The 27,245-nt window shown below is 38.7% G+C and overlaps 1 protein-coding gene across 1 annotated transcript; it reads left to right on the forward strand.

Moving 5' to 3' along the window:
- Window positions 1-245: 245 nt before the first annotated feature.
- On the forward strand, window positions 246-24,501 carry LOC101891897 (alanine--tRNA ligase, cytoplasmic). Its single transcript, XM_059128102.1, has 3 exons — window positions 246-385; window positions 567-1,582; window positions 22,409-24,501. The coding sequence occupies exons 2-3, from the start codon at window positions 588-590 to the stop codon at window positions 24,315-24,317; spliced, it is 2,904 nt and encodes a 967-aa protein (XP_058984085.1). The 5' UTR covers window positions 246-385; window positions 567-587; the 3' UTR covers window positions 24,318-24,501.
- The last annotated feature ends 2,744 nt before the right edge of the window (window positions 24,502-27,245 follow it).

Below are 27,245 nucleotides of genomic sequence, written 5' to 3' on the forward strand. Positions count from 1 at the left end.
GAAGTATACAGGTACATGCATCAACGATTTGGAACATTGATATGTCAAAATTCTTAAAATGTTTTGTCAAAAAGTCGATTTTTATATGTTTTCTTATGGAATGCAAATCGGAGGTTGTTATGATTTTTTTTAAATTTTTTGAAAATTTCAATAATTTTTCATTCAACGTTTACGATTCCAAAATCGGGTTGATAGTTTATTTTTATCCAGCAGTTGTGTCGATGCGACTACCTGTATTCTTCTAACATGGACCTTATATAGCCCTTGATTCTAAAGGTTGAATTTTAATCTTCGAAAGTCGACATACACGTCCCTATACCCATGCATAAACGTACTAGCCGAAACGGAACTAAAATATCTGCATTAAAGTGGTTAACATAAATTGGTGAGTTTGAAAATATTGCAATTAAATGAATTTTATCAATAATATTTTATAATATTAAATTACATATTTTTGTTTTTTATTCCCCTCAAAAGTACATCCACAAATTCACATATTTATATTTTTTAATTTGCTTACATGTTCCACTAACGTGGCACATTGTTACATTATTAATTCATTTCAGGTTTCTGACTGGATCATCAAAATGCATTTTCTTACAGCTGCTGAAGTCCGCCAAGCCTACTTGGACTTTTTTAAGGAGAAAAATCATATTTATGTGCATTCATCCAGTACTATTCCTTTGGATGACCCAACGCTGCTTTTCGCAAATGCTGGAATGAATCAGTTTAAACCTATTTTCTTAGGAACAGCAGATCCCAATAGTGACATGTCAAAGTGGCTTCGTGTAGCCAATAGTCAAAAATGTATTCGTGCAGGTGGTAAACACAACGATTTAGACGATGTTGGTAAAGATGTTTATCATCACACGTTCTTCGAAATGTTGGGAAATTGGTCCTTTGGTGATTATTTCAAAAAGGAAATATGTGCCTGGGCTTGGGAGTTTTTAACGGAGCGATTAGGATTGGATAAGGATCGATTGTATGTGACGTACTTTGGTGGAGATGAAACAAGTGGTTTGGAGCCAGACTTAGAATGCAAGCAAATATGGATGAATTTAGGATTAAAAGCTGAACATATCATACCAGGCAATATGAAAGATAACTTTTGGGAAATGGGGGAGACGGGGCCTTGTGGTCCATGTTCCGAATTACATTTTGATCGTATAGGTGGTCGTAGTGTCCCCGAGCTTGTAAACATGGATGACCCCGATGTATTGGAAATATGGAATTTAGTCTTCATTCAATTTAATCGAGAACAAGATGGGTCCTTGAAACCATTGCCCAAAAAGCACATTGACTGTGGTATGGGCTTTGAGCGTTTGGTTTCAGTCATTCAAAATAAACGTTCAAACTACGACACTGACATATTTGTACCTCTTTTTGACGCTATTCATGTAGGAACAGGATGTGCTCCATATGGAGGTAAAGTTGGAGCAGAAGATGTTACCGGCGTAGATATGGCCTATCGAGTTTTGGCTGATCATGCAAGAACTCTAACCATTGCTTTAGCCGATGGAGGAGTTCCCGACAATTCCGGCCGGGGTTATGTGCTACGTCGAATTTTGCGCCGTGCCGTTAGGTAAGTGTAAAATGATTAAATTTATATTGTTGAGACACAACTGGGGTCTAACGCTTACATTCGATATTTTTAATAATTCTCAATTTGGAGCAATTTCTCCATTAACATGTGTCTAGACTTTGTAGCTTTTGTAAGTTTTCAGATTTTTTTCTCAGTTGTATGTCTAACACCATCTGTGCGATCCATGTTTTTTCTGTACTTTATACTTTGAAAATGTCCCCTCTGGTATATGTTTTACACCGGCTACGCGATCCAATTTCTTCAGAACTTTATACCGTGTTTAAGTAGCCGGCCTTAGACCGGGGCTTGACATCTTTTTGGCGTATGTCCAACATTGGGTGCCCGATCCATAGTTTTTCTGAAGTTTATAACTTTTGTAAGTAGACGAGCTTCGGCCGTGGCTTGTGATTTTCTACTCTATTTTTTTGTATCTGAATTTTCGTATCAAATAACCTGATAAACGGGTATTTCCTTACGAAAAAAAAAAAATGATTGACGTATATTGGTTAAGAATTGAAGAGGGGTGGTACAAGACAAATTGTATCAAATCTGTATTTTTCGACACACTGACTGTCTACTCAATCATGTGCTAAGTATTTAATCGACCTTGGCAACCAACAACAATCCCCAGTTTGATTCATGTGTGCATTTCGACCGGTTCGACCGTTTCATGATCGACTCGAAAATATGCATGGTGCTCTCCAAAAAGCAATATGTCGACAATGACATCAAACCATTAGTCTTTTGTTCGTGTGCTTAAATTGAGTAAATGTGTGTTTACTACGACTGTAGTGTAACCTACCAAGTCAACTGGAGATCAACCATTGGTGGTTTCTTAAGAAACTAACTATAAGTTAAATATGAAATAACTATAAGTTAATTGAAAAATCATATAGAAGTCAAACAATTTGAACTCAAAAACATACGTTTTGGTATAACCCTTATATGAAGGCGAACATTTGAACATTGAAATGGCGAACACAAATCTACTTCAACCGACTATCTTGCAAGAAAAACACCTAAATATAAGAAAAAAAGGCGAATCAATTCAAGTACATTGCAATTTATGAAAATAAATGAAATAAACGTTAGCGATTGTTTCGTTCTGTATTTTCTCGGAACAAAACCGCAAACGATACAGCTCGGCAACTCACATTCGAAGTACATTCAAGCATTGTTCGTGTGCTTCTGGCATTAAAATGTTTGTTGTTTTGTTTTGCTTGGTAGAAAACGATTAAAAAAATGAAAGCTTGTGACTTCGTGTGAGCAGTATGTTAATCGTTTCGGTTTTTCTACGTTGCTCCATTCAAATTATAACACAAAGTTTCCCTATTGCTTAGACCAGCAATAAGCCTCGCCAAACAACTGATTGAACATATAAAACAAATCAGACTTTTTTATACTTAATATAATGAAAATCTAACTATAGAGTTATTCAAATCTGACCTAAAAAAGTGGTCGTGCTGCACGAGTGCTAAGACGTTAGTGCTACAGTTCGCCAGACTTAACCATAGTGTATAGCCTATAATTTCTCTTGATTCGTATTTATTAGGAGGTCAAATTTCCGCACTTTCCTTAACCACGGGAAAGATTTCACAAACATTCTCTTCAGGTAAATACCCAAAACCTCTGCTGTTCGGGTTGCTGAAAGTATTTTCTGAGGCATCATCAATTCTGTAGCCGCACGCTATATACCTGCTGATCGAATTCCGGATATAAGACAAAATTTCCCAGCAGGACTAGCAAATGCAGGTCAATTTCGCTTTTGTCACCAGTACAAAGAATCAGCATCAAAGGAGTCTTTGTACTGGTGGCTAACCATTGACCAGTGGCTAACCATTGACACAAACAACCTTGCACGCCATATCAATACAAAACAGTCGGCGATTAAACCAAAACTAGCCGTGTCATAGAACTGTATTGGTAGCCCTTGATTAATCAAAGGCGTTTGATACAGTCGTCACACTTTTAGAAGATGTAGAGAGGGCTACAAATCAGCCAAGTTTGAAGTGTTGGATAATCAACTGTATGTGTGGACGCCATTCGGGAGCGGAATTCTGGAACAAGAATTAAGGCTATCGTGGAGTGAAACAGGGAGCTCTCCAAAGTGAGATGTCTCCGGAACTGTTTAACCTTTACCTTTCCGGAATACCTCATTCTCCAGACGGCATTGCTATCGTTACGTATGCAGGTTGTACATGTGTGTAAGGTCGAACACCTATCTCGCGGAGTTTTCGGCCTACTTACACGGGAGGAATATGAAAATATCCGCCACTAAATCAACGGCCAAACTGTTTACCACATGGTCTGCGGAGATGAAATCAAAGCTGAATGTGCTGGTCAAGGGAAAGATAATAGCGAGCACGAGCTACCCAAGATACTAGGGGTCACGTTCCACAGCATGTTCAAGTCGTACGCGCAAGCCAAGCGACAAACCAAAATAAAAAGTAGGAACAAAGCGCTAGCCGGCAGCACTTGGGGTGCGGACAAGGAGACCTTGTTCATCTCATATAACCCCATAAGTCGGTCCGTGGTCAGCTAAACGGCCCAATCTGCTCTGCGGACATAAGTGCTACACAGTGAAAGGCTTTCCAGACATGCCAGAATACTGCCCCAAGAACTGTGGCAGGGTGCCTTCTCATGACACCAGTGTCAATAATTATAGTATTAATGACGTCGTCGGATTCGAGTTAGTTTCACTCTATGAGCGAAATCGAGCGAGTTTTTCGAAGGTCTGAAGTGGGTTGGGTTTGGCTGACAGTTAAAGAGGTGCTGAACGTAATTGCCCCAAACTATAGGTGATGGCATCTGTGACTACATCAGTATGAATACCACTCAGACCTGCCTGATAGGCTTCTTGATCTAGAGACTCTCTCTTTCTTTCTCTTGATCTAGAGGCTCTTTCACCCTCTCTACATCATGAATGTCCTTCCTGACACGCATGGGTTGGGGGAGTTGTATCCACCATATTATGGTTGGGATGACTCCAACGATAACACCCAAACAGGTGCTGCAACGAAAGCATATGATTATGCTGACGTACGGGAATGAGTTTCGCCCACTCATCTACATGGTTTACAGGTGTCATGAGGGGGCACCCTGTCGCAGTTCTGGCAGGTCTGGATGTCCTTCCATGCTACTGCGTAGTATTAGTATTCGCAGACCATACTGGAGCCGCATCGCTGACCACATACCGACCTATCGGGTTATAAGAGGTCAACAAGGTTTCCTTGTTCGCACCCAAAGTGCTGCCGGCTAACACGGCTGTTCTATGACACGGATCGTTTTGGTTCAATCCTCTAATATGTGTGGAAATTGCGTGCAATGCTGTTGTGGACGGAATCTGTGCTGCGGTTTGGCAACTGGATAATTTCCTCTAATGCTGGGTAGGAGTAAAGCCTCAAGGGTCTGAGCTACTGGCGAAGGGAAGTTGGCCTGTGTTGTTTGCCTTTGCCGGCTTCAGCAGCGGGTCCATTGGGCACATTTTCCAGGCGTCGGGAACTATGTGTGTGGCTAGGTTGAGAACTTTCGTTAGGTACTCACTCGAACCCTGGAAAAAAGGATGATAGGACCTCAGTCACTATGGTTGTCTTCCGAACTGTGACACTCTCCTCTTATTCGGGTGGGGGCATCCTCTTTTACCGTGCAGAATGTGGAGTTGGCACTTTTAGTGCGATCCTTTCCCAATACGTTGTAACCATAACAACGTTTTAGACTGCAACCTACTATGCATGTGCCATCCTAATAAATTATGACAACGCAAAAACCACCGGTCATTGCAATACATTCTGCTGTTTTTTCTTTTTCTTTTTTTTTTGTACACGATTAATCTGTGACCCCGGGCTCCCTCCCTTCAAAGTTCACAGCAACATCACATACACACACAAATCTAATTATTTTCACTCTCTAACAAACTCTTTTGAATGATTCTACTCCCACTCTAATTTTTCAAACAGAAGTGACCTAGGACTGCTCCAACACAAACCAAAAGAGTGAAAAGTAGATTCCGTAAAAAACACTCTTTGAGCTATCCTGCTCACGAGCAAGTTTCGCTCCCGAGTGGAAATGAGCAAATCTGAGCTCTGCCATACTCACTCAGAAGACCTCTGGTTACAACCCATAAAAGTTGCCGAATTTTTGCAACTGGAGTTAGAACCACTCTTTGAGCAATCCTGCTCACGAGCAAGTTTCGCCCCCGAGTGGAAATGTACCGGTACACTACCACTAAAATTTTTTTGGTGTTACTGTACCGGTACAGTGCACTATGTTTGTGTACTGTTTATTTTCGAATTCTGCTTAGTACACGTATCCAAAATCACTTCCTCATAGTAACCCTACTTCCCAAATTTAATTTTTTTACCAAATGTCAAGATTTTGCCTCAGTCCGTTCAGATATTAACAAATGGTACTAAATTTATTGCTTTTTAGTACTTTTATTACACTTATTTCATTTCACATAATTCAATTCACTGATATTTCGAATTTCCAAAAACTCAGCCTTATATCATCCATACACATTAAAGGGCTGCAAATGTGACAATTTTCTCTATTTATGACATGGAGAGAAAACGCTCGTCGTGTTGTGCCCTGTTTGATCAAACGCATAACAGTACGTGACATCCAACCAAATGCTCGATGTTTCGTCATGTCGGTCACACTCAAACCCATCGTCATAACATGTAATGACCAATAAAAGGGAATGTTGAATAGTGTGTCATACAAAAATGTTCTATCAAAAAAACAACAACAATTATGAAACAACTGCCAACGAAAAAGACACACGCGTGATGAAGGCAAAGCGCAATCGCTACCTGCTTTTCCGATATGTGAAAGAATAATTTTTTTGTAATAATTTCTTGGCGAATACTAAAATATTAAAGGTATTTCTAATTGGTCCACACAAAATTTTCACATTTCGTGGTTATTGACGAAACAATCTAAAATGTTAATCCTTATAAAAAACAATAATCTCCTGAAAAAATTTCTTATTTTGATTATAATTTCGTAAATGTTTGCCTCCGGTAGTGATGTGTAAATGAGAATGAGTGCTACTGTAATTCACGTAACAACACTATATACCTCCATTGTTCAATTCTGTGCATATTCTGTTATTGAATGAGAGTCAAATCTCCGCCCACAAACTTTAATTTTATAAGAACACTTTATGTAGATAGAAAATAGGCAAACAATATTTACCTCTTTTTTATGACCAACATTTTATGATAATCACCAATAAATTGGGATTGTTCAGTAAATATTTCATTTTTTCTATTCATTTGTTGATGTCTATGCACATTTTGTTATTGAACTCAATTTTATATTTACGCGGTGTTTGTTACTTCAAAATTACAGCGCACACAAAAACACATCCTCACCGTCGAAAGTAACACACACACACTCTCTCAATTTAAGCACACGTACACAAATGGCACACAATTTGACGATGACACGGTTCGATGTCATCGTTGACACCCTGTATTTATGGAGAACACCATGCAAATATTCGAGACAATGGCACACATGAATCAAAATTGGGGATGTTGTTGGTTGTCATTGCCTATCAAATACATAGCGCATGATTGAGTAGACAAAGTCAGTGTGTCGAAAAAAGCATAATTCATACAATTCGTCTTGTGCAGGCCTTTAATACACATTAACATTTACCCGATTTTTGATAAATCAGAAATAGAGGTCGTAAAAGTGGGCGTGGTCAATTTTTCTTTCCATGAAAGCCTAAGTTAACGAAAGGTTTCAAAAATTTTATAAAAAACCTAGTTTAAAACGAATACGTTTGAATATGAATGATTAAACGAGAAGTAAAGTGCTTTCAACTTCTTCTACACATTATCCAAAATTGCGGATAACGTAGCTTTTATCAATCCCATGAATATGCGTATCAAATTAAAGGGCTCAAAAAGCAAAATACAATATAATATAAAAAATTGAAATCCAAAATGGCGGACGCTACCAAATTGGCGGATAACGTATGTTTTATCAATCCCATCAATATGGGTATCAAATGAAAGGGCTCAACAAGCAATGTTTAAAATAAATGTACTAAAAACAAAAAGTAATAAAAAATAGATACAGTCGTGGGAATTATAAACATATGCATAGACTTGACTAAAATAAAAGCGAGAGGCACTTCAATTGCATATGCATATTGTAGAGAATTGACGTGCCCCACGGTTTTATTTTAGTCAAGTCTATGCATATGTTTATAATTCCCACGACTGTTTTAGTTTTTATTATTTTTTGGTTTTTAGTACATTTATCTTAAACATTGCAATGTATGTTTAACATAAAACCTTTTAACTGAAAAAGTTGCTTACCTAATTTTTATAATTATTATATGTTTTTAAAAATCTATTTCTATAATATTTATTTTAAAATACCTTAAGTTTTCATTCGGTTTGCTATTTGCTCTCTCTCTTTCCCATTCTTCATTTAACCTTTCTTAACCGGTGGAAAAATTCGATTGGTTTGTGTCTTTTTGTAGTTAAATTTGTCTTATCGGACATCTTTGAATTCCGCCGTATATTACTAAAATCTAAAGGATATGAACTTTCAACATAGTAGTGCTTAAAATTGCTTCCAGTTTGTCAGATTATTCGAGATTTACTATGCTGTTGCTGTGGCGGGCACAGTCACCAAGAACAAAAATAAAAACTGTTGCTGTGTTGGGGCAATTTCGACATCAAATGTCTTTGACTGTGCTGCTGTCATGACAGAACTTTTGTTTTGTTTTATACGTTAGAAATAAAAGCAAACGAAACAGTCTTACAAAACATTTTACCTTTAGGGGATGGTGAGTAGTTTGTATTGCACGTTGGTTAATGTGTAGGCCTGTTAGTTCTAATTTGTCTTTAATTTATCACGGTAAAATTGGCATTTTTTTCTATAGAAATGATTTTATTAGCTAATGAGAGATTTTTTCTATTGTCTTACTATAAATATTTCAGATTGATCACAGCCCAGAACAAGTTTTTGATGACTGCAATAGTACAGGACAGATAAAGTCACGTGGTGTGGAATCGGTAACAAAATACTACAGCAAAAGCACTGTTTTTTTTTTAATTTGAGGACCATGGCTGCTATTAGTGCTGTGTTCCAGTTTCATTAGAATGTTATTTATCACTAAAAGCCAGAATAGTGGTGACAGAACTCCTCCTTGACCGTTTTCCTAACAGAACACTCCCCATTGCTTGAGTTGATGATTCTGCTGCTGAGCATAACATCAATCCTATCAAGTAGGAGTTGGGAGTTCAGGTTCCTCTCTACATAACCCACGACGTCGTGTTGCGCTGATTCAACAGATTTGCCTGTCATATAGGCATGTTGACCTGTGCTAAACGATATCAAGAGTATCAGAGATCTAATCTCAATCTATATTAGTCTCTCCAGCGTTTTTAATAGAAAAGACGAGAGACTGATAGGCCTGTAGTCTTTTGGAAGTACATGACTTGGTTTCCCAGTCTCGGGGATATAAGTGACTGTAACTTCCCTCCACAGCGATGGAATGTGAGAGAGACGCAGACAAGCCTTAAATATCACTTCCATGAATGGTATTATTACCGTCAATGCATGCTGTAGCATGGCGGGAATAATGTCATCCTGTCCCGGTGACTTGGGAGGTTTGAATGAGTTTATAGCCCACAAAATCTTGGGAGTACTTACAATCCTCTCAGTCAGACTTACGTCCTCCGCCCACGATGCTGACTAAACCGATCTACCAGTCGGTCATTTACCGCATCAGAGCAGTTCGGAAAGTGAGTATTGGCTAACAGATTGAGTGTCTCTAGACCAGAGTCAGTCCAGCATCCGTCATTCCGCTTTATGCATCCAATGTATTTGGGGTCCTTCGAAAGTACTCTACGGCATCTGGAGGCTGTTGTACCTGTTGAAGGCTGATTTATAAGCCTCCCAGTCTGTACCCAGTTTGGTCTTGTTGTCCCTATTATAAAAGCGTCGCTTGTCTTCCTGAGCTGGGCTAGTTCTTTCGACCACCAGACAGGAAAGGTGAGCGGACAAGCTCTTTCATAGATCCCAATCAGAATCCACATGAGTCTACTGGGAGATTACCAGTAGATCTCAGCTTTCATGCAGTATACTCCGCAAATTTGTTCCATTAAGACTTTCTCGTGTTCCTATGCGGTTTTTGATGTAATTCCTCTAATGAAAAGTGGAATGTTATCTTCCGGTGATTCGAAAAAGAACATTCGGTGGAGACTTTCCAAGTCAGTATGAGTGACTCATCCATTTTAGTAAGGCCTTTGATAGGTCGAGAGCCACCACTACTGTTCTATGACACGGCCTGTTCTGGTTGAGTCCTCGACTGATATGTGTGGATATGGCGTGCAATGCTTTTGTAGTGCTATGTAGTGGACGGAAACCGTGTTGATGGTTAGCAACTGTATGGCTTTCTCTGATACTGGCGGCAAAAGCGAAGTTGGCCTGTATGATTCGCCTTTCCTTGCCAGGCTTCAGTAGCGTGACCACCCTGCCCATTTTCCAGGCTTCGGGAACTATGTGGGTGGCTAACGACAAGTTAAGGACTTTGGTTAGATACTCAACTCCAGAGCTCTTATACGACGTAGTACTCTTCGCCTCGCCCTATCACTCTCGGGATCCTCGACAAATTGGCGGTTAAAATGGCCAGCGCACCTCTTCGGATCAGTCACCGTTACGTCGTTAAATGTGACTGCTGTCCTATCATCCTTTTTCACAGGGTTCGAGAGTGACTTTACCGTTGCCCACAGTTTACTCAAATCGGTTCCAATGTTGCAACTCTTCAGATGGTCTAGCCACTTTTTCCGTTCAGTTAACTGACTCTGGGATCAGTAGGGTTGGTACGTCGAAGCTCATCACGCTCATTCGCTAATCCCGCTGCCTCTGCTGGGAAATTTGATCTTATTTCGGGTATTCGACCAGCAGGTGTATAGCGAGAGGCTGCAGCTTTGATGATGTCCCGGAAAATCCTTTCAGCTACCCGAACATCAGAAGGATTGGGCAGTTCTCTGAAGCGAAGGTAGGTAAACTCTCTCGTTTACCGTGCAAAATGTCGAGCAGTCAATCTGCTCTGCCAACGCTGATCCCCTCTGGTCATTACCTAGGACGAAATGCCACAACTCATGGTGGGCATTGAAAAACCCTAATACCAGGCGGTTATTGCCTTCCAAAAGTGGGCTTATATTTGGCAAGTAACGCGGTTCACAGCTATTAACCGGCGGGATATACACATTTAGCACCTCTACCTCGGCAGTTCCGCACTTGGTTGCTACCCCCATACATTCCATGTATGGGTCACTAGAGACTAGCTTAAGCGAGATAGGTCTGTATAGAACAGAATGGTGTAACAGGAACGCTATTCCCACACCCACACTTCTGGTGCGATCTTTCCTCAATATGTTGCAACCGTTGCAACGTTGTAAGCTACAATTTTCATTGGGCTTGGTTTCCTGCACCGCTGCGATCTCAATATTCCTCCGGTTCATAAAATCCACTATCTCATCAATTTTACCTCGGAGTCCGTTGCAATTGAATTGCAAGAATGATGCACTGTCCGGAATTGGAACAGCAACATGTGGCGTTAGGTGCTGCGGTAAAGGTTGCTGTTCTGGAGACTGCGGGGGAGTTCCATACTCCGACGACGACTCGGAAGTTGACGATGAGGTTGGGACTCACTGGGGACTACGTTGGTAGAGCACAATGCAACATAGTCCCTATCGCTATAGTTTCGCAACCTGGTTAAACCGGAACAATTCCTAAAATACACCCATCCTCCGCATCCATTACATCGCACCGAGACTGATCTATGGTGGATGGTGTTTGGGCAAACCGTACAGAACCATGGTCCGGGGTTTTCCTCAAGCCCGACACGGAGCAAGCATTCCGGGATGTGCTGCTCCGAATACAGAAAAATAAACAAACACGAACATGTATACACTGAGTTGCCAGCCGCTGGCCGAAACTGGAGTGTTGTTGTTTCAGGTCAATCCGGTGTCGTAGAACCCGCTGCCGTGGATGGAAGTATAAAAGGGCGCTGTACGAAGCAGGAATTTATATAATTTTTTAAGGAGTCTGTTTAGGCTGGGGATTTGGGAGGAGGTGAAAGGAGGAAAATAAAAATAAAACACAATAGTAATTAGTTTTAAGTTCAAATAAGTTTGTTGGTTTATTGAGTTATTCTTTTCGAGCACAACAAACAAAATTACCTTGTGTAATTTGGGGTGGCGCAGAGACCTTAGTACTTACGTTTCAAATTTTAAACGACAAGTGAACGCCGAGGTTCATGCGATCACCGAGGATCTTTGTCGATTTCTACTACTACATCTACAATTGTTTCCAATGAGAGCAGAGTCTCCTATGTATCAAAGTGAGCTAACCAACAACAACCGCCGCCCAGTGGCATCTGCCCTCTACGGTATCCGCCGAGGGAAGTTGCTGAGGAGATGCCCGTTGTGTCAATCATCATCCGTGATTGACCGGACTCGGGAAGTTGTAGGTCAGCTTAAACAGAGTCTTCCAAACAAAATGCAGATAACTTGGGAGTAAACTTGCCGAAAATAATTCAAGATGTCATTTGTAGAAGAATTATGAAAAATATACGGAGGTATATCCCTGATAATGATTTCAAAACAAAAGTTACTAACTAGATAATTAAGGGCTACCAATGCGACATATTTATCTATTTATACCATGGAAAGAAAACGCTCGTCAAGATATGCTGGATGTCTAGTCATGTCGGTCAAACTCATCGTCGTAACATGCAGTCCAAACAAGTGGCTGGTTCTATGCCGTCGATCCAGAAAATACATGTTCGTGTGGGAAAATGTTTGCTCTGTATATTTTTGGCTCCAGCCGGGATCCATACCAACACCGGACCATGGTTCTGATCCGTTTGCGATAATCGCACAGATTGGCAGCCAAGGTGAATAAGGAGCCATTCATGTTCTTCTCAATATACCCTATGACATCATGTTGCGCTGTTTCAACAGATTTACCTCAATGTCTATTAGCCTTTCCAAAGTTTTCAATAAGAAGGATGAGAGATTTATCGGTCTATAGTCCTTAGGAAGTGAATGACTCGGTTTCCCCGCTTTGGGGATATAAGTGACTGTGACTTCTCTCCATGATTCCGGGATGTAGGATAGACACAGACAAGCTTTGAAAATCTCCCCCAGTATTGGGGATATTAACGCTGAGACATGCTGGATCATAGCGGGAATAATACCGTCTGGTCCTGGGGAATTCATCCTGTAACTGCTGATGCATCTGCGACTGCATCGGTATGAATGCCACTCAGACCTGCCTGACATGCTTCTTGATCTAGAGGTTCTCTCTTATAGCGTTGGACCTCCCTCCTCATGCCCACTGGTGTCATGAGGATGCATCCTGTCGCAGTTCTCAGGGCAGCATTCTGGCAGGTCTGAATGTGCTTCCACTGCGTAGCATTAGTATTAGACCTATCGGGTTATAAGAGGTCACGAAGTTTCCTTGTCCGCATCCCAAGTGCTGCCGGCTAGCGCATTGAGGACCTTGTTCCCATTTTTCATCATCGCAGACAGCTGTGGTTTGCGCGGACGACGATAACCAACGTTTCAAACTTGGCCGGATGGTAGTTCTCTGCATGTCCTCGAACAGTATGGCATGATTGACCGTATCAAATGCCTTTGATAGGTCAAGGGCTACCAACATTGTGCTGTCATTCCGCGTAGTACTCTTCGCTTCGACCTCTCACTCTTGGGGTGCTCGAAAAATTGTCGGTTAAAAAAAAAAAACTTAGCGCATCTCTTCGGACCAGTCACCATTACGTCGTTAAAAGTGACAGGTCCTATCATCCTTTTTTCAGGGTTCGGGAGCGACCACCACCGCTTACTCATATCAGTTCCAATGTTGCAACACTCAGATGGTCTAGCCACTTTCTCATCTTATGCTCCTGTACCAACCGGTTGACTTCCACTGTCAAAACACTGATTTTAGGATCAGTAGGGTTGGTACGCTCATTTGCTCATCCCGTTTGGTCTTATCTCGGGTATTCGACCAGCTGGTATATAGTGAGCGGTTGCAGCTTTGATAATGTTTCAGAAAATCCTTTTTGCTACCCGAACATCAGAAGGGTTGAGCAGTTCTCTGAATCGGCGGTTGGAGAATTCTCTGAACTCTGGCCAGTGAGCTTTCCCATGGTTAAGGATAGTGCGGCGTTCATAAGCTATGAAATCGGGTGACCTGCTTATGGGGACGATTATCGGTAGATGGTCTGAGCCAAGAGAATGACGGTTTGCCAAGTCACGTCATTAATCAGACCGGGTGACATTATGGTTAAGTCTCACGAACTGTGACACTTGGTACGTCTGTGCCGATCTCGCCTAGCTTGACTCTAGTGACCCGTACATGCAATGTATGCGGGAAACGGTCAATTGTGGAACCGCGGTAGGTAGATGTGCTTGACGCATTAATCCCGCATCTAAACAGTACAGTTCACTTCTGTTAGGGAATTTCCATGCCCATCATGAATTGTAGCAAAGATGCTTGAGGCATTACTCCTCCCCAGCATAAGAGAGTATTTCCCAGTAGCTGTTCACCAACACGGATTCCACCATTTTCACACATGTCATCAGAGGACTCAACCAGAACAAGCAGTGCGACAGAACAGTTACGGTGGCACTTGATTTATCAAAAGCTTTTGATACAGTCAATCATACCACACTGTTTGAGTACAGAAACAGTAAGTCGAATATCCGTAGAGTGAAACAGGACGTTCCCTAAGATGGTGTTATATCTCCGGAACTGTTTAACCTCTACCTTTCTGACATTCCACGCCCTCCAGACGGCATACAACTCCAAAGTCTTAGGGGTTACCATCGATAGCCTCTTTAAGTTGTCCACGCATACAACAGCTATGCGACAAGATCACAAGTAGGAACAAGCTTTCAAGTCTCTAGCCGGCAGCATTTGAGTTGCTGATAAGGAAATCTTGTTGCTCTCTTACAACGCGATAGACCGGTATGTGGTAAACTAAGCGACCCCGCTGTGGTTCGCCAACGTTAGTGCTACGGAGTAGAAAAATATTCAGTCCTGCCAGAACGCCACCCTTAGAACCACAACAGGGTGCCTTCTCATGCCACCTGTCGACCATCTACATGGGGAGGCGAAGGTCTTAACATGCGACAGCATGATAAAATCCTGTCAATGCAATACCTGAGAGCATTTCTTTGTCTATATTTTCATTTGTCTATGTTCGGAGACCATCCCGCTACCACTTTAAACTACAAACTCCCGTCAGATCAGCAGGAGAATGCAGCTAGATTTTTCAAAAAATAATACAGGGTGAGATTAAAAAACTGCAACAAATTCAAACGCCACATTTTAAAATTTTTTTAATTTTATTGAATGAAAGCAAAAAATGTCGGAGATAGCTCACGCGCTGCCCGAATTTTGCTCTGCGGTATTTTGGCCCATTCCCGGCGAAGCGTTTGCTTGATGTGATGGACACTTTTGGTATTTTTTAGTGCCAACCTTGTTTTCCAAAATACTCCAAACCCAGTAGCCCAACGGATTGGCATCCGGAGATTTTGGTGGCCATTGTGCGCTGGAATTGAAGCGAGGAACCTCATTTTGTAACCATTCTTGGATGGCGCGTGCTGAGTGCGATGGTGCTGAGTCCTGTTGGAATGTCCAAGGTCTGCGGCCAAAATGTTTGCGTGCCCAAGACATGAATACCCCCCTTAATGTTTTCAATATAATATTCGGCCGAGAGCGACCATCGGCTGTTATGGCAGCCCACATCATCACCATGACCGGCACTTGAGTTCTGGTGGCCAACCGAAGGTGCACATTTTTAACTGACCTCTTTGCCAAGTAAACACGATAATGTTGTTTGTTTACAAACTGCTTAACAACGAATGTTTTCTCATCGGATAAACCAAATTCGGCAGTTCCTCAATTTCTTCGGCCAAGCGAAGCAACACTTTATTTCTTTTGAGTCTATTTCCTTTCTGTTGGGGTGTAAGTTCTTGCACTTTTTGAAATTTAAACGGCTTTACCCCGAGCTAATTTTGCTTATTGCAATATGTTCAGCTCACAAGCCATTTTCGGCAACAGCGGCGCGGATCTTTAGTTTCCGAACCATTTCTGCTGATGTTGCTGTTTTCTTCGGTCCACTTCCTTGACGTCGGGCTACGCTACCAGTATCACGGTAACGAGCGATTGTACGAGACAAAAGATTTATTTACATTTAAACGATAGCCACTCACACTATCACGCTTGAATTCCATCACGAAAAACTTTTTTTCTGGAAAATTCTCACCAAAATGCTTTTGTACGCTTGTAAACAATATAATGAACTGTCACTGGAATAATTTTAACAGCTGTCGGACGAGTGGCTTAGAAATGATAGCAGTTTTTTCATCTCACCTTGTATAGTGCTTGGAGTCGTTATATGGGTCTTACCGAAATGGTAGTCTATATAGACAATTGTAATATATTGCGAGTCTTAAATACCAAATTTGACATAATTTCGTGGGTAAATGTGACTATGATTATAGAAATACCGAATATCGGTCTATACAAGAAATATCGAACCGTTGACCCATGTGGACAATGTTTTGACACCGGTTGTAGAATCCATTATGAAATATAAATACCAAATTTTCCTACAAATCTATTAGAAAATGTGACTTAAGTCGTCAAAATACCGAATATTTGAAGGTATCGTTATATGTGCGCTATAGAATAACATGGACCTGGATATTCAGTGTTGGGAGACCGGAGCTAGAACCCATTATGAACTACAAATACCAATTTTTAGACAAAATAACGAACCGACCATCCTAGACGCAATACAAACTACTGTGCCAAATTTTAAAGCTCTACGCCGACAGACCGACATCGTTAAATCGACTTAAAATTTTATGACGAATATTTAGAGGTGTTTCAAACAAAATGGCAAATGAAATGTATGCTCTTTTAAAGGTGGAGTGAATAAGCTGAATAAAGCGGTAGAAGCCGAGTTGGTTGGAGTTACAGCTACATTTACAACTTTCAATGGCTTTGAATATATAGTCGTCGAGTATAAAGAGAGCGAAGATTATTTGAATGAAGGATGGAAGAAATTATAAGACAAGGCAGAAAATCTGCCCAGCATGTGGCAGCACAGGTCCGCATGACACGCTGCACCTATTTCGATGCCCAGCAAAACTAAACTAATGCCAGTGTTGCTGTGGACCCAACCCGTAAAGGTTGGGTCCTTCTTGATGCTAGACTTATTCTGGACATTCTGATTTTATCCGTTCTGAGCTTTTAGAACAAAAACCAAATTAACAACAGTTATTAAGAACAATTATTAATTAGATCTTTAATAATGCATGAAATCGTCGTAAAAAAATGTTGTACAATAAAGACCGACAGATGGGGATGTATGTAATTCTTTGCATATTTTTGTGTCGAATTTTACTTGGTCTTCGATTCATATATACTCTGTTTTCGAAGGAATGCGCTGTTTATTTCGGGATTAGTCGTGTTATCTAATTAGTAACATTGGTTTTGGACATATTCATGCAGTATCCTGTTCTTATCCATACAACAACAATTTACGGCAATGTTCTTGCAAAACTCTAAAAGAGACCAACACGAAGCTTAACTAACGGTAAAGCGCCGTTTTTGACGAGTTTCTGGATTTATAATGAAATGTAATATAGAATCATATTGTCTTTAACAACATACTTTTAAAATGCGGTTTTGTGGTATAATTTGGTATGGATTTAGAAAAAAAAAAGAAAAAGTACATTGCCTGTTCACAGAACTTTTGATCAAGGCAGACAAGCAATTACTACCCAGACGATCAAGCTTTTGTTGGAGTTCATTTATTTTTTTCTTCTGGGTGTTAAAGCTCATTTTACCTAATGAAAATTTGTTTATATTTCTAAAGAAGATTGCCTCCGCTGCGTTTGGATTTTCCATTATAAATAAAAGTGACCCCCATCTATGTCACCGAAAAATAAACCTTAACATAGTGCTTCCGGGAAATTGGTAAGTGCATTAATGCAAATCGGGTCAAAATATTGGTTCAAGACCAACGATTTTAATATGGATCTACCAATCTCGCCAAGCTGAGTCGATTTATATATATATATGCATTTGGCTGCCCATTTTTATTTGCAATCACTCTACACGTCACAATTATGACCCGAACCCCACGAAATTTTGCGTTGAGTCAGGATCGAAATAGAAGCCTTTAAGGATTGAAATGGACCCAAAACAGAATTTTTCAGATTTGTTATAATGATATAATTATATTTCAATCGACGCGGAATTTAGTATGGGGGAAGTGTTTAGAACAGGGAAGAAGTGCACTAGTTTGGATGGACCCAGGTGTATTCAAAATTTGTGAATGAACGATTTGTTGTAATTTGAATGTAAAACTACCTTTTACACCACTACTTTTAATTGTTATATTATATCTTGTATGCATTGAATTTGTATTCATACGATTTGTAAATTGGAATACATATTTTTTCAGTTTTTCAATAAAACTTTAAACACAATAGGTTATGGGCCCCTAGACACTTTAAAAAAAAAATTCAAATTTTGAAAAAATAGTGAAAACTATGGCAAGCAACCAATTATTGTGCCCAATGGAGAAATTGCGGGGCCGCGAGAATTTTGATGTCTGGAAAAGACAAGCAAAATCGTTATTGGTGATAAAAGGTTGCTGGAAAGCTGTAAAGGAAGAAATGCCGGATACCGAACTGAATGAAAAAGCCCTGGCAGAAATGATAGATCCGAACAAATATGGTCACATTGCGGCTGCTACAACAGCGAAAGATGCATGGACTGCCTTGATTAATGCATATGAGGATACAGGACTTACACGGAAAGTGGAATTATTGAAACAATTAGTCAACATCAAGATGCAGAATTATAAAACAATTCAGGAGTATGTGAACGACTTGGTCATCATCGCATTAAAGGTAAAGAATGCAGGATTAAACATTGATGATGAGTTGACTGCCTCATTGATGCTAGCTGGACTGACCGATGATTTCAAACCATTAGTTATGGCCGTTGAAAATTCCAAACAGAAGCTAACCGTGGATATGGTGAAAAATCTGTTGCTACACGATGCAAAATTCGATAACGTTAATGGCAGAGACTCAGCTTTTCAAGCTAAATTTTCAAAGAACAAGAAGCAAATTACGTGCTACAATTGTAAGAAACAATGTAAGTAAGAGTGAACACGGCAAGCATGTGAAGAAATCTGAAGTTTTATTTGCCACAATTGATGGAATTTCTTTACCAAAAGCCACGTCCGATATGAGTTCATATGACAAATGATGATAGCAAGATGTATAACAAACGGCATGTAGAAAACAAAAAAGTCATCGTTGCAAATAAGGAAGAACTTCAAGTTGAATGCATTGGCGACATCGATCTGAAAGTTTCTTGTAAAGATGGGACAAAGAATGTAATTGTCAAGGACGTTGAATTTGTTCCAAATCTTTGTACAAATTTGTTGTCCGTGCGGCAAATTACAAAAGGTGACAAGTCTGTGATATTTGAGGGCGATTCCTGCAAAATCCGAAACAAGCAAGGAAAAGTTATAGCTTTGCAAAGATGCGCAATGAATTATACAGATTAGAATGTGAATCTGAAAACTCGAAAGATAAAGTATTTGCTGTTTCAGGTAATTTGAATTTGTGGCATCGCAGAATGGGTCATATTTGCCATTCGAAACTCAAAGATGTTAAAGAAGCCAACTTTGGATTAAATTTTTCGGAGAAAGAAGATGGTACATGCACAATCTGTCTACAAGGAAAGCAATGCCGAAAACCTAATAAAGAAGATGGTACACGAGCTACAGAACTTTTGCAAATTATACACACTGATGTTGTTGGTCCGTTGAACCAGTGCTCGTTTTCTGGAACACGTTTCCTTGTAACCTTCATTGATGATTTCTCTAGGAAAGTTGTGGCATATCTCATAAAAAGTAAGACTGAAGTGTTTTCAAAATTTGTGGAATTTATGAATATGGCTGAAAACCAGACTGGAAAAAAAAATAAAGATTTTCCGATCAGACAGTGGTGGAGAATACGTTAATCGCCAATTTGAGAAGTTATGCAAAGAAAAAGGCATTATACATCAGAAGACGTGTCCATACACCCCGGAGCAAAATGGTGTGGCGGAGCGTATGAACCGCACAATCATTGAAAGGGTACGTTGTATGCTCATCGATAGTGGCTTAGATAATCGTTTCTGGGCTGAAGCAGTTACTGCAGCATATCTCATAAATCGAGTGCCATGTCGACAACAAAAGAAATGTCCAGAAGAAATATGGAGAGGTCGAAAATCAAATTTAACGTACCTTCGAGTGTTTGGCTGTCCTGCTTTTGCACACATACCGAAAGATAAAAGATCGAAGTTAGATCCGAAGTCAACCGAATGCATAATGGTGGGATATAGTGCCGAAAGCAAGGCATACCGCTTGTTTAGTCCCAAGGATAGCAAGATAATAATCTGTCGTGATGTAACATTTATGGAGAACGGGAAAGTCAACAAAACTGAGCCAAGAAATGAAGACTTTTATTATCCAGAATTATTGCAAAACGAAAGCGCTGATTCAGGGGAGAGAGAATCCCATTATCAAGACAATCTTAATGAATCAACACCTTCCGTAATAGCTAATGATCCAAGTATGCAAAATTCATCTGAAGAAACTCTAACTCCGAATGAAACCCCTGCTGAGAAATCCGATACAGACAGCGTGTATTTAGAAACAGATTGGCCATCAAATAGCGATGAAGTCAGCGCACAAAATCGTGCATGGACTCCTAGCAGAAGCTACAGGCAAGAAAGTGTGGAGGAACCACAAATTCGGAGATCAGAGTGTATTGCAAATCAAAACCAAAATTCGTCATCATTCTGTGCCATTGATTTCGTTTCAAATGATCTAACAAGTTATAAAGAAGCAATGTCGTCGGATAATGCTAATAAATGGAAACGTGCAATGGAAGATGAAATTGAATCATTGAAGCTGAATAATACATGGATTTTGACTAAACTACCACCAGGTGAAAAGGCTATAAAATCGAAGTGGGTTTTCAAGACAAAGAGTGATGAAAACGAAAGCCACATTAGATGGAAAGCAAGACTAAAGGTTTTAGTCAACGAGAGGGTATTGACTATAATGAAACATTTTCGCCAGTAATCAGGTATGACTCTATAAGATATTTAATTGCATTGGCCGCAAAAGATGGTATGAAAATTCATCAAATGGATGCCGTAAGCGCGTATCTTAACGGAAATCTCAAAGAGGTGATTTATATGGAGCAACCTGAAGGATTTTCTGATGGCACGAAAAAAGTTTGTAAACTGGAAAAGTCAATATACGGTCTCAAGCAATCTGGAAGAGTCTGGAATGAGACGATAAATTCAGAACTTATTAAAATGGGACTTGTACGCAGTGAAGTCGATCAGTGTATATACCACGACTTGAAGAATGGGTATAAATTGTATGTCGCAATTTACGTTGATGACGTCCTCATATTCTGCAACAATAGCAAGATTTTGAGAAATATGAAGAAGAAGCTTTCCAAAATATTTAAAATGAAAGATATGGGAGAGGTGTCTACAATACTTGGAATAAAAATAAGTCGAAATCAGGACATTATAAAAATAGATCAAACAAAATATATCAATGATGTCTTATACCGTTTTGGAATGAGCGATTGCAATCCAGTTTCTACTCCGATGGATTCTAACCAGAAGTTATCAATGTCAATGAGCCCAAATAACGAAGAGGAAAGACAGGAAATGTCGAAGGAAGCGGCGAAGCGTGTCATGCGATATTTAAAAGGAACAATTGAGAAAGGCCTAGTATACAAACCAAATTTGGATAATACAATTACTGGTTACTGTGATGCCGACTGGGCTGGTAATATTGATGACCGGCAATCAACAACTGGATATATATTTGTATATCAATCCGCAGCAATATCATGGTCAACTAAAAAGCAAAAGACAGTAGCGCTATCATCAACTGAAGCAGAATTCATGTCAATTACAGCGGCTATACAAGAATCAGTCTGGCTAAAACGATTAGAAAAGGAAATAAATCCTGACGCCAAGAAGACCATGAAAATATTTTGTGATAAAGGAGCATTACATGTGGCAATGAACAATAATTATTCTAACTAAACACGTCGACATAAAGGCAAAATTTATAAGGCAAAAAATCGATGAAAAAGAAGTAGCATTAGAGTACATTTCTACTAACGAAATGTTGGCAGATGTTTTTACAAAAGCTTTACCATGTCAAAAATTATAATATTTTAGAAATAGGTTTGGTCTTTTGTAAAACAAAATAACATTTTCTTTAATTTAATAAAAGGAGTTTACATTCAGGGAGGGTGTTGTAATTTGAATGTAAAACTACCTTTTACACCACTACTTTTAATTGTTATATTATATCTTGTATGCATTGAATTTGTATTCATACGATTTGTAAATTGGAATACATATTTTTTCAGTTTTTCAATAAAACTTTAAACACAATACGATTCAATCATTTCATGAAAATCTATTTTTGTTTTCTTATGTACCAAAACCAAAAATTCTATTTCTCTGCCATTTGACTTGCAAATGGTATAAAAATAAGTCTGTAAGTCACGTTTGGAAAATTTTAACTATTTCCGAAAAGTCAAAAGTTAGTACACTAGATTTAATAGAATATACTACATCTATACTTATTCTAATACATAATATAAATTTGTTGTCGCTTGTTTTGTAAGTAAATGTAAATAAAATAACTTATATGCTTTTATGTTTTAGGTATGCTACAGAAAAATTAAACGCAAAACCAGGATTTTTCGCGACTCTCGTCTTTACAGTCATTGATTTACTTGGTGATGCTTTTCCTGAAGTAAAAAAGGATCCTCAGCATATTGTTGACATTATAAACGAGGAGGAGCAACAATTCTTAAAGACACTTTCCAGAGGTAGAAATCTCTTTAATAGGACTGTTGCCAAACTTGGAGATGAAAAAATAATTCCAGGTGACGTCACTTGGCGTTTGTATGACACATATGGCTTTCCAGTAGATTTAACTCAGTTAATGGCCGAGGAAAGAGGTCTACAAATTGATATGGAGGGCTATGAGTCCGCAAAACACAATTCCTATATTCTTTCTCAGGGAAAAGGTGCCAACAAAGTTGACGAGATCAATCTCGACGTTCATGCCATTTCCCAACTTAAGGATAAAGGAATTCCAGTTACTGACGATAGCTTCAAATATTCATATGATAGTGTATCAGATGATCCTCAATCTGAATATAAATTTAATTCGTGTACTGGAAAAATTGTTGCTATACGATACAATAATGAATTCGTACAAAAGGTTTATTCTGGTCAAAAGGCTGGAATTGTTTTAGATAAAACTAATTTCTATGCTGAAAGTGGAGGCCAAATTTATGACCAAGGAGTTTTGGTAAAAGTGGATGAAGAAGAAAATGAATTTATGGTAGACTGTGTGTACAACCGGGGCGGTTACATTCTTCATATTGGGATTGTGGAAGGCTGCCTTGCTGTTGGAAATACGTTGAATTTACAAATTGATACAATTAGACGATCGCTGACCATGAAAAATCATTCTGCTACGCATGCCCTCAACCACAGCCTTTTAAAAGTACTGGGCAAAGACACCGATCAAAAGGGTTCCTTAGTAGTGCCAGAAAAATTAAGATTTGATTTTAGCTGCAAATCTGCCATGACTACTGAACAGATTGCAAAAACTGAACAGTTAACAAAGGATCTTGTGTACCAGAACGTCCCCATCTATGCAAAAGAATCAAAATTGCATGTTGCAAAAACCATCCGCGGGCTGCGCTCCGTTTTCGATGAAGTATACCCAGATCCAGTTAGAGTTATATCCTTTGGTATCCCTGTTGAGGAATTAGAACAGAATCCAGAAGGTGATGCTGGAGAAAAAACTTCTGTAGAATTCTGCGGAGGAACTCACTTAAAGCGGTCAGGCCACATTGTCGATTTTGTAATAAGCAGTGAGGAAGCTATTTCAAAGGGCATCCGACGCATTGTAGCTCTTACTGGGCCAGAAGCTTTGAAAGCTATAAGTAAATCAAACCTATTTCAAGCTGAAATCGAAAAACTTAACAAAGCAATCGAAGAGGATTCCCATGGTAAAAATTCTAAAAATATTGTTAAACAAATTGTTGAAATTAATGAAGAAATTTCTCGCGCCACTATTCCCCATGTTAAAAAGGATGAGATGAGAAACAATCTTAAAAATCTTAAGAAAAAATTAGATGATAAAGAGCGCGCATTGAAAAATCTCGTTGCACTACAAGTAGTAGAAAGGGCTAAAGAATTGTGCACTTCTAAACCGAATGCTCCGTATATGGTAGAACAATTGGACGCCTATAATAACACTAAGGCATTAGACGCTGCTCTTAAACAAGTTCGATCGTTATGTCCAGACACTTCTGCAATGTTTTTGTCTGTCGATGTTGACTCCAAGAAAATATTCTGTCTATCGTCTGTTCCCAAGACTGCTGTAGAAAAAGGCCTGAAAGCAAATGAATGGGTACAATATATTTCTTCCGTTCTCAACGGCAAAGGTGGCGGTAAGCCCGAATCTGCACAAGCATCCGGCTCCAACTACGAAAATATCGTAGACATAATTAAAGTAGCTGAAGAATTCGCAAAAACTAAGCTTGAGGCTTAATATATCGGTGTAACATTATCAGTAACTGACTTGTTCCGTATAGTATATGCATTTACAATGTAATTTTTTCCCCAATGTATGTTGAGTAATTATGCGGCTTAATAATTAATATTTATAACTGGACACATCATCTATTAATTTTACACAATTTTCACAAATAAATTCGTCAGTTTCTAAAACACAATGTGGACTTTTAATTTTAAAAATTATAAATCCCTACTATATCTAAAAATAGGTGAAAATGACATGCAAATGGTTACATGAAGATTTCATGCCACAGTTTGGTTTAAAATGCCATACCAAGGGTTTGGTTAAAGAGTCATGCCAAAACTTGAATGGAACTGCCATGCCCAAGTTCAGGATCTTTGCCTGTGTAGTGCCAAATAAGATGTCAACCCATATCATATTTACGCAGTAAAATTATTTGGAAAAGTTTGTATGGCAGTACCTTAAATACAAATAAAGAACGTCCCAACTAGGATGCAATTTTTAAAATTTTAATAAAACACTGGCATTTAAACAAGAAAATGTGAGACTTTAATCCTAAAGTAGACAGAATAATGTTATTTATGGAATAAGGTATCGTGCCATAGACTTCAAAAAACCCCAAAGGAAAAGATTAAAAGGTGTTAAATCGCACGATATAAGCGACCAATTCTGATCACAGCCATTATCTGGCTGCATGACATGTAAGGCCGTCTTATTGAAACCATATGCCCTCCAAAAATTCATTTTTTTCAAATCTAGACAAGAAAAAAACTGGTTATCAAAAAAGGTCCAATGATTCTTCCAGCCCATGGATATACTCCATGGTAGGATAATACAGGTAACATCAAGTGTTGTTAAACAATAAACCCATACAAATATATTTTTGTACGTAATACTAGTGTAAGAGTTATATGCCCAAAAATGTAAACAAACAATATCATTCTAATAAATTTCAATTGATAATGTTAATTTTTGGAGTTTGGATTAATAATTTAAAAATAAAGAAAATTACTTTTTTGTTGGCAACCCTGTTGTGATTAGTGTCAAAAAATGGTGGTACTTCGTGCTTTTAAAAAAATTATAAGTTATATGTTTTATTAAATTAATTAATCTGGTAAAAGAAGTGTTTAAAAAGTGTTCAATATTGATTTTGTAACTTAAAGTGATAATTGGTGTAGTGTTTTAAAATCTTTTTTTGTGTTTTAAAGTAATATCAATTTTCAAATTGTGTAGTTTTTCATTCTCCCTTTTATCCTGTTTCTTATGTTAAATTAGCTAATTTGTTGTTGTAACATATCTTCTTGTTTTGTTTGTCACTTCATAAGAGTTGCCAACATTAAAAAAACAATAAAAAATTCCAGCTACAGATCTAATCTTGAAAATATAGTTGTAACTTGTGTATTAAAAAAGAAATAATTGTTATTAAAATAAATAAAATGTCGTGCCCTTTTGAATTGTACAATTTTGTTGCAGAGGATGAATTGTGTGTTACCTGTTGGTTTTGTCTTAATCAATGGCATGCAAAATATGCTAGGGATAATGCAAAAGTCGTATACACAATTAGAAATAAAGTTGGTGTTCGTTGGTGTTGTGTGCAATGTCGGAAACTCTCTGCAGTCGGAATTGACATCGATGAAAAAAGATTTTCCTTACTATGACTCCGATTTGAAAATTTCTCTACATTGTTTGAGAAATACCAAGAATTAGAAGAGTTTGTGTCGTCACCGTCAGTTTCTGGCCAGAAACGCAAAAGGGCTGGGAAAAAGACACCAACTAAGGGAATGCCTAGTCGCAAAGGAATAGTTTCTGTGGAGAACACTGTTCCACAACCGGTTTCAGTTAATATCACTGATACAACTGAGATTCGACGTGAACAGTCGTATGCCAGTGTTGATACATACCCAGTTGCGGTGGTTAACAGCGGTGTAAGTAAAGGGGTAAATAATCCTGATGTTATGGGTATTGATAGTGAGGTTTCTAAGAAAACCTCACAATCTACTCGTGCCATACAGGAATTATAACTTCCTTCACTTATCACTAGTGATCGTCCCGAGACTGCTACTGGCAAAACTCAACCTGTCCTAAGATCATTATCTATGGCTCCCGCCTTGAAAATGATATTTGCAACAAAGTTTGCACCAGAAACAACGGCCGATGACATAAGCTATTATATAAAATCAAAAATTTGAGGGAGATTACTTTTTGAGATGTTATAAGCTCCGATCTGCATTTTCTGAAAGTAGATCTTCTTTCAAAATCGTTGTACCTGAATATCTTTTCAATTATATTGTATTGTTTTTCTCCGAAACTTGGTTAAAAACATCTATATTATATAGTGACATTTTATATTCAAAATATCAAATATTTAGAAAAGATCGTGTTTGTAAAAAAGGTGGTGGCGTCATAATTGCAATTGATACCAAATATACCAATTATTTAATTGATCTAAATGATTTTCTTATTTATAGATCTAAATGATTTCTTAGAATTTGTTGGTCTTCACCTGACATTTATAATCAGCATTTATCAGCAATAAATTTAATCACTAAAAAATGAAACATTCCGATCGCATCTTGATCCTTGGTGATTTTAATATGCCTTCCATTAGGTGGCTTCCAATTGCAGATTCTGAAGCTTTGATTCCTTTGCCGTCCGAAATGAACAGTACCCAGTAAACATTTGATGTTATAAATAGTTTGTGTGACTTAAATCGTTATCAAATAAACAGTGTGAAAAATTCCCACGGCAAAAATCCTGATTTAGCGTTTGTAAATATAACACAGCATTTTGATATATTCAGAATTCCTCCAATATGCACTCCTGAAGATATATACCATCCAACTTTATATATCTCCATGACTCACAGTTATGTAATTGAAGAAAGTCAGTCCGACTCACTAATTTCTCTGTTGCTAGATCTAAATATACTTTAGGGTCTCG

This window comes from Musca domestica, unplaced genomic scaffold (genome assembly GCF_030504385.1).
Source record: "Musca domestica strain aabys unplaced genomic scaffold, Musca_domestica.polishedcontigs.V.1.1 5, whole genome shotgun sequence".
NCBI lineage: Eukaryota > Metazoa > Arthropoda > Insecta > Diptera > Muscidae > Musca > Musca domestica.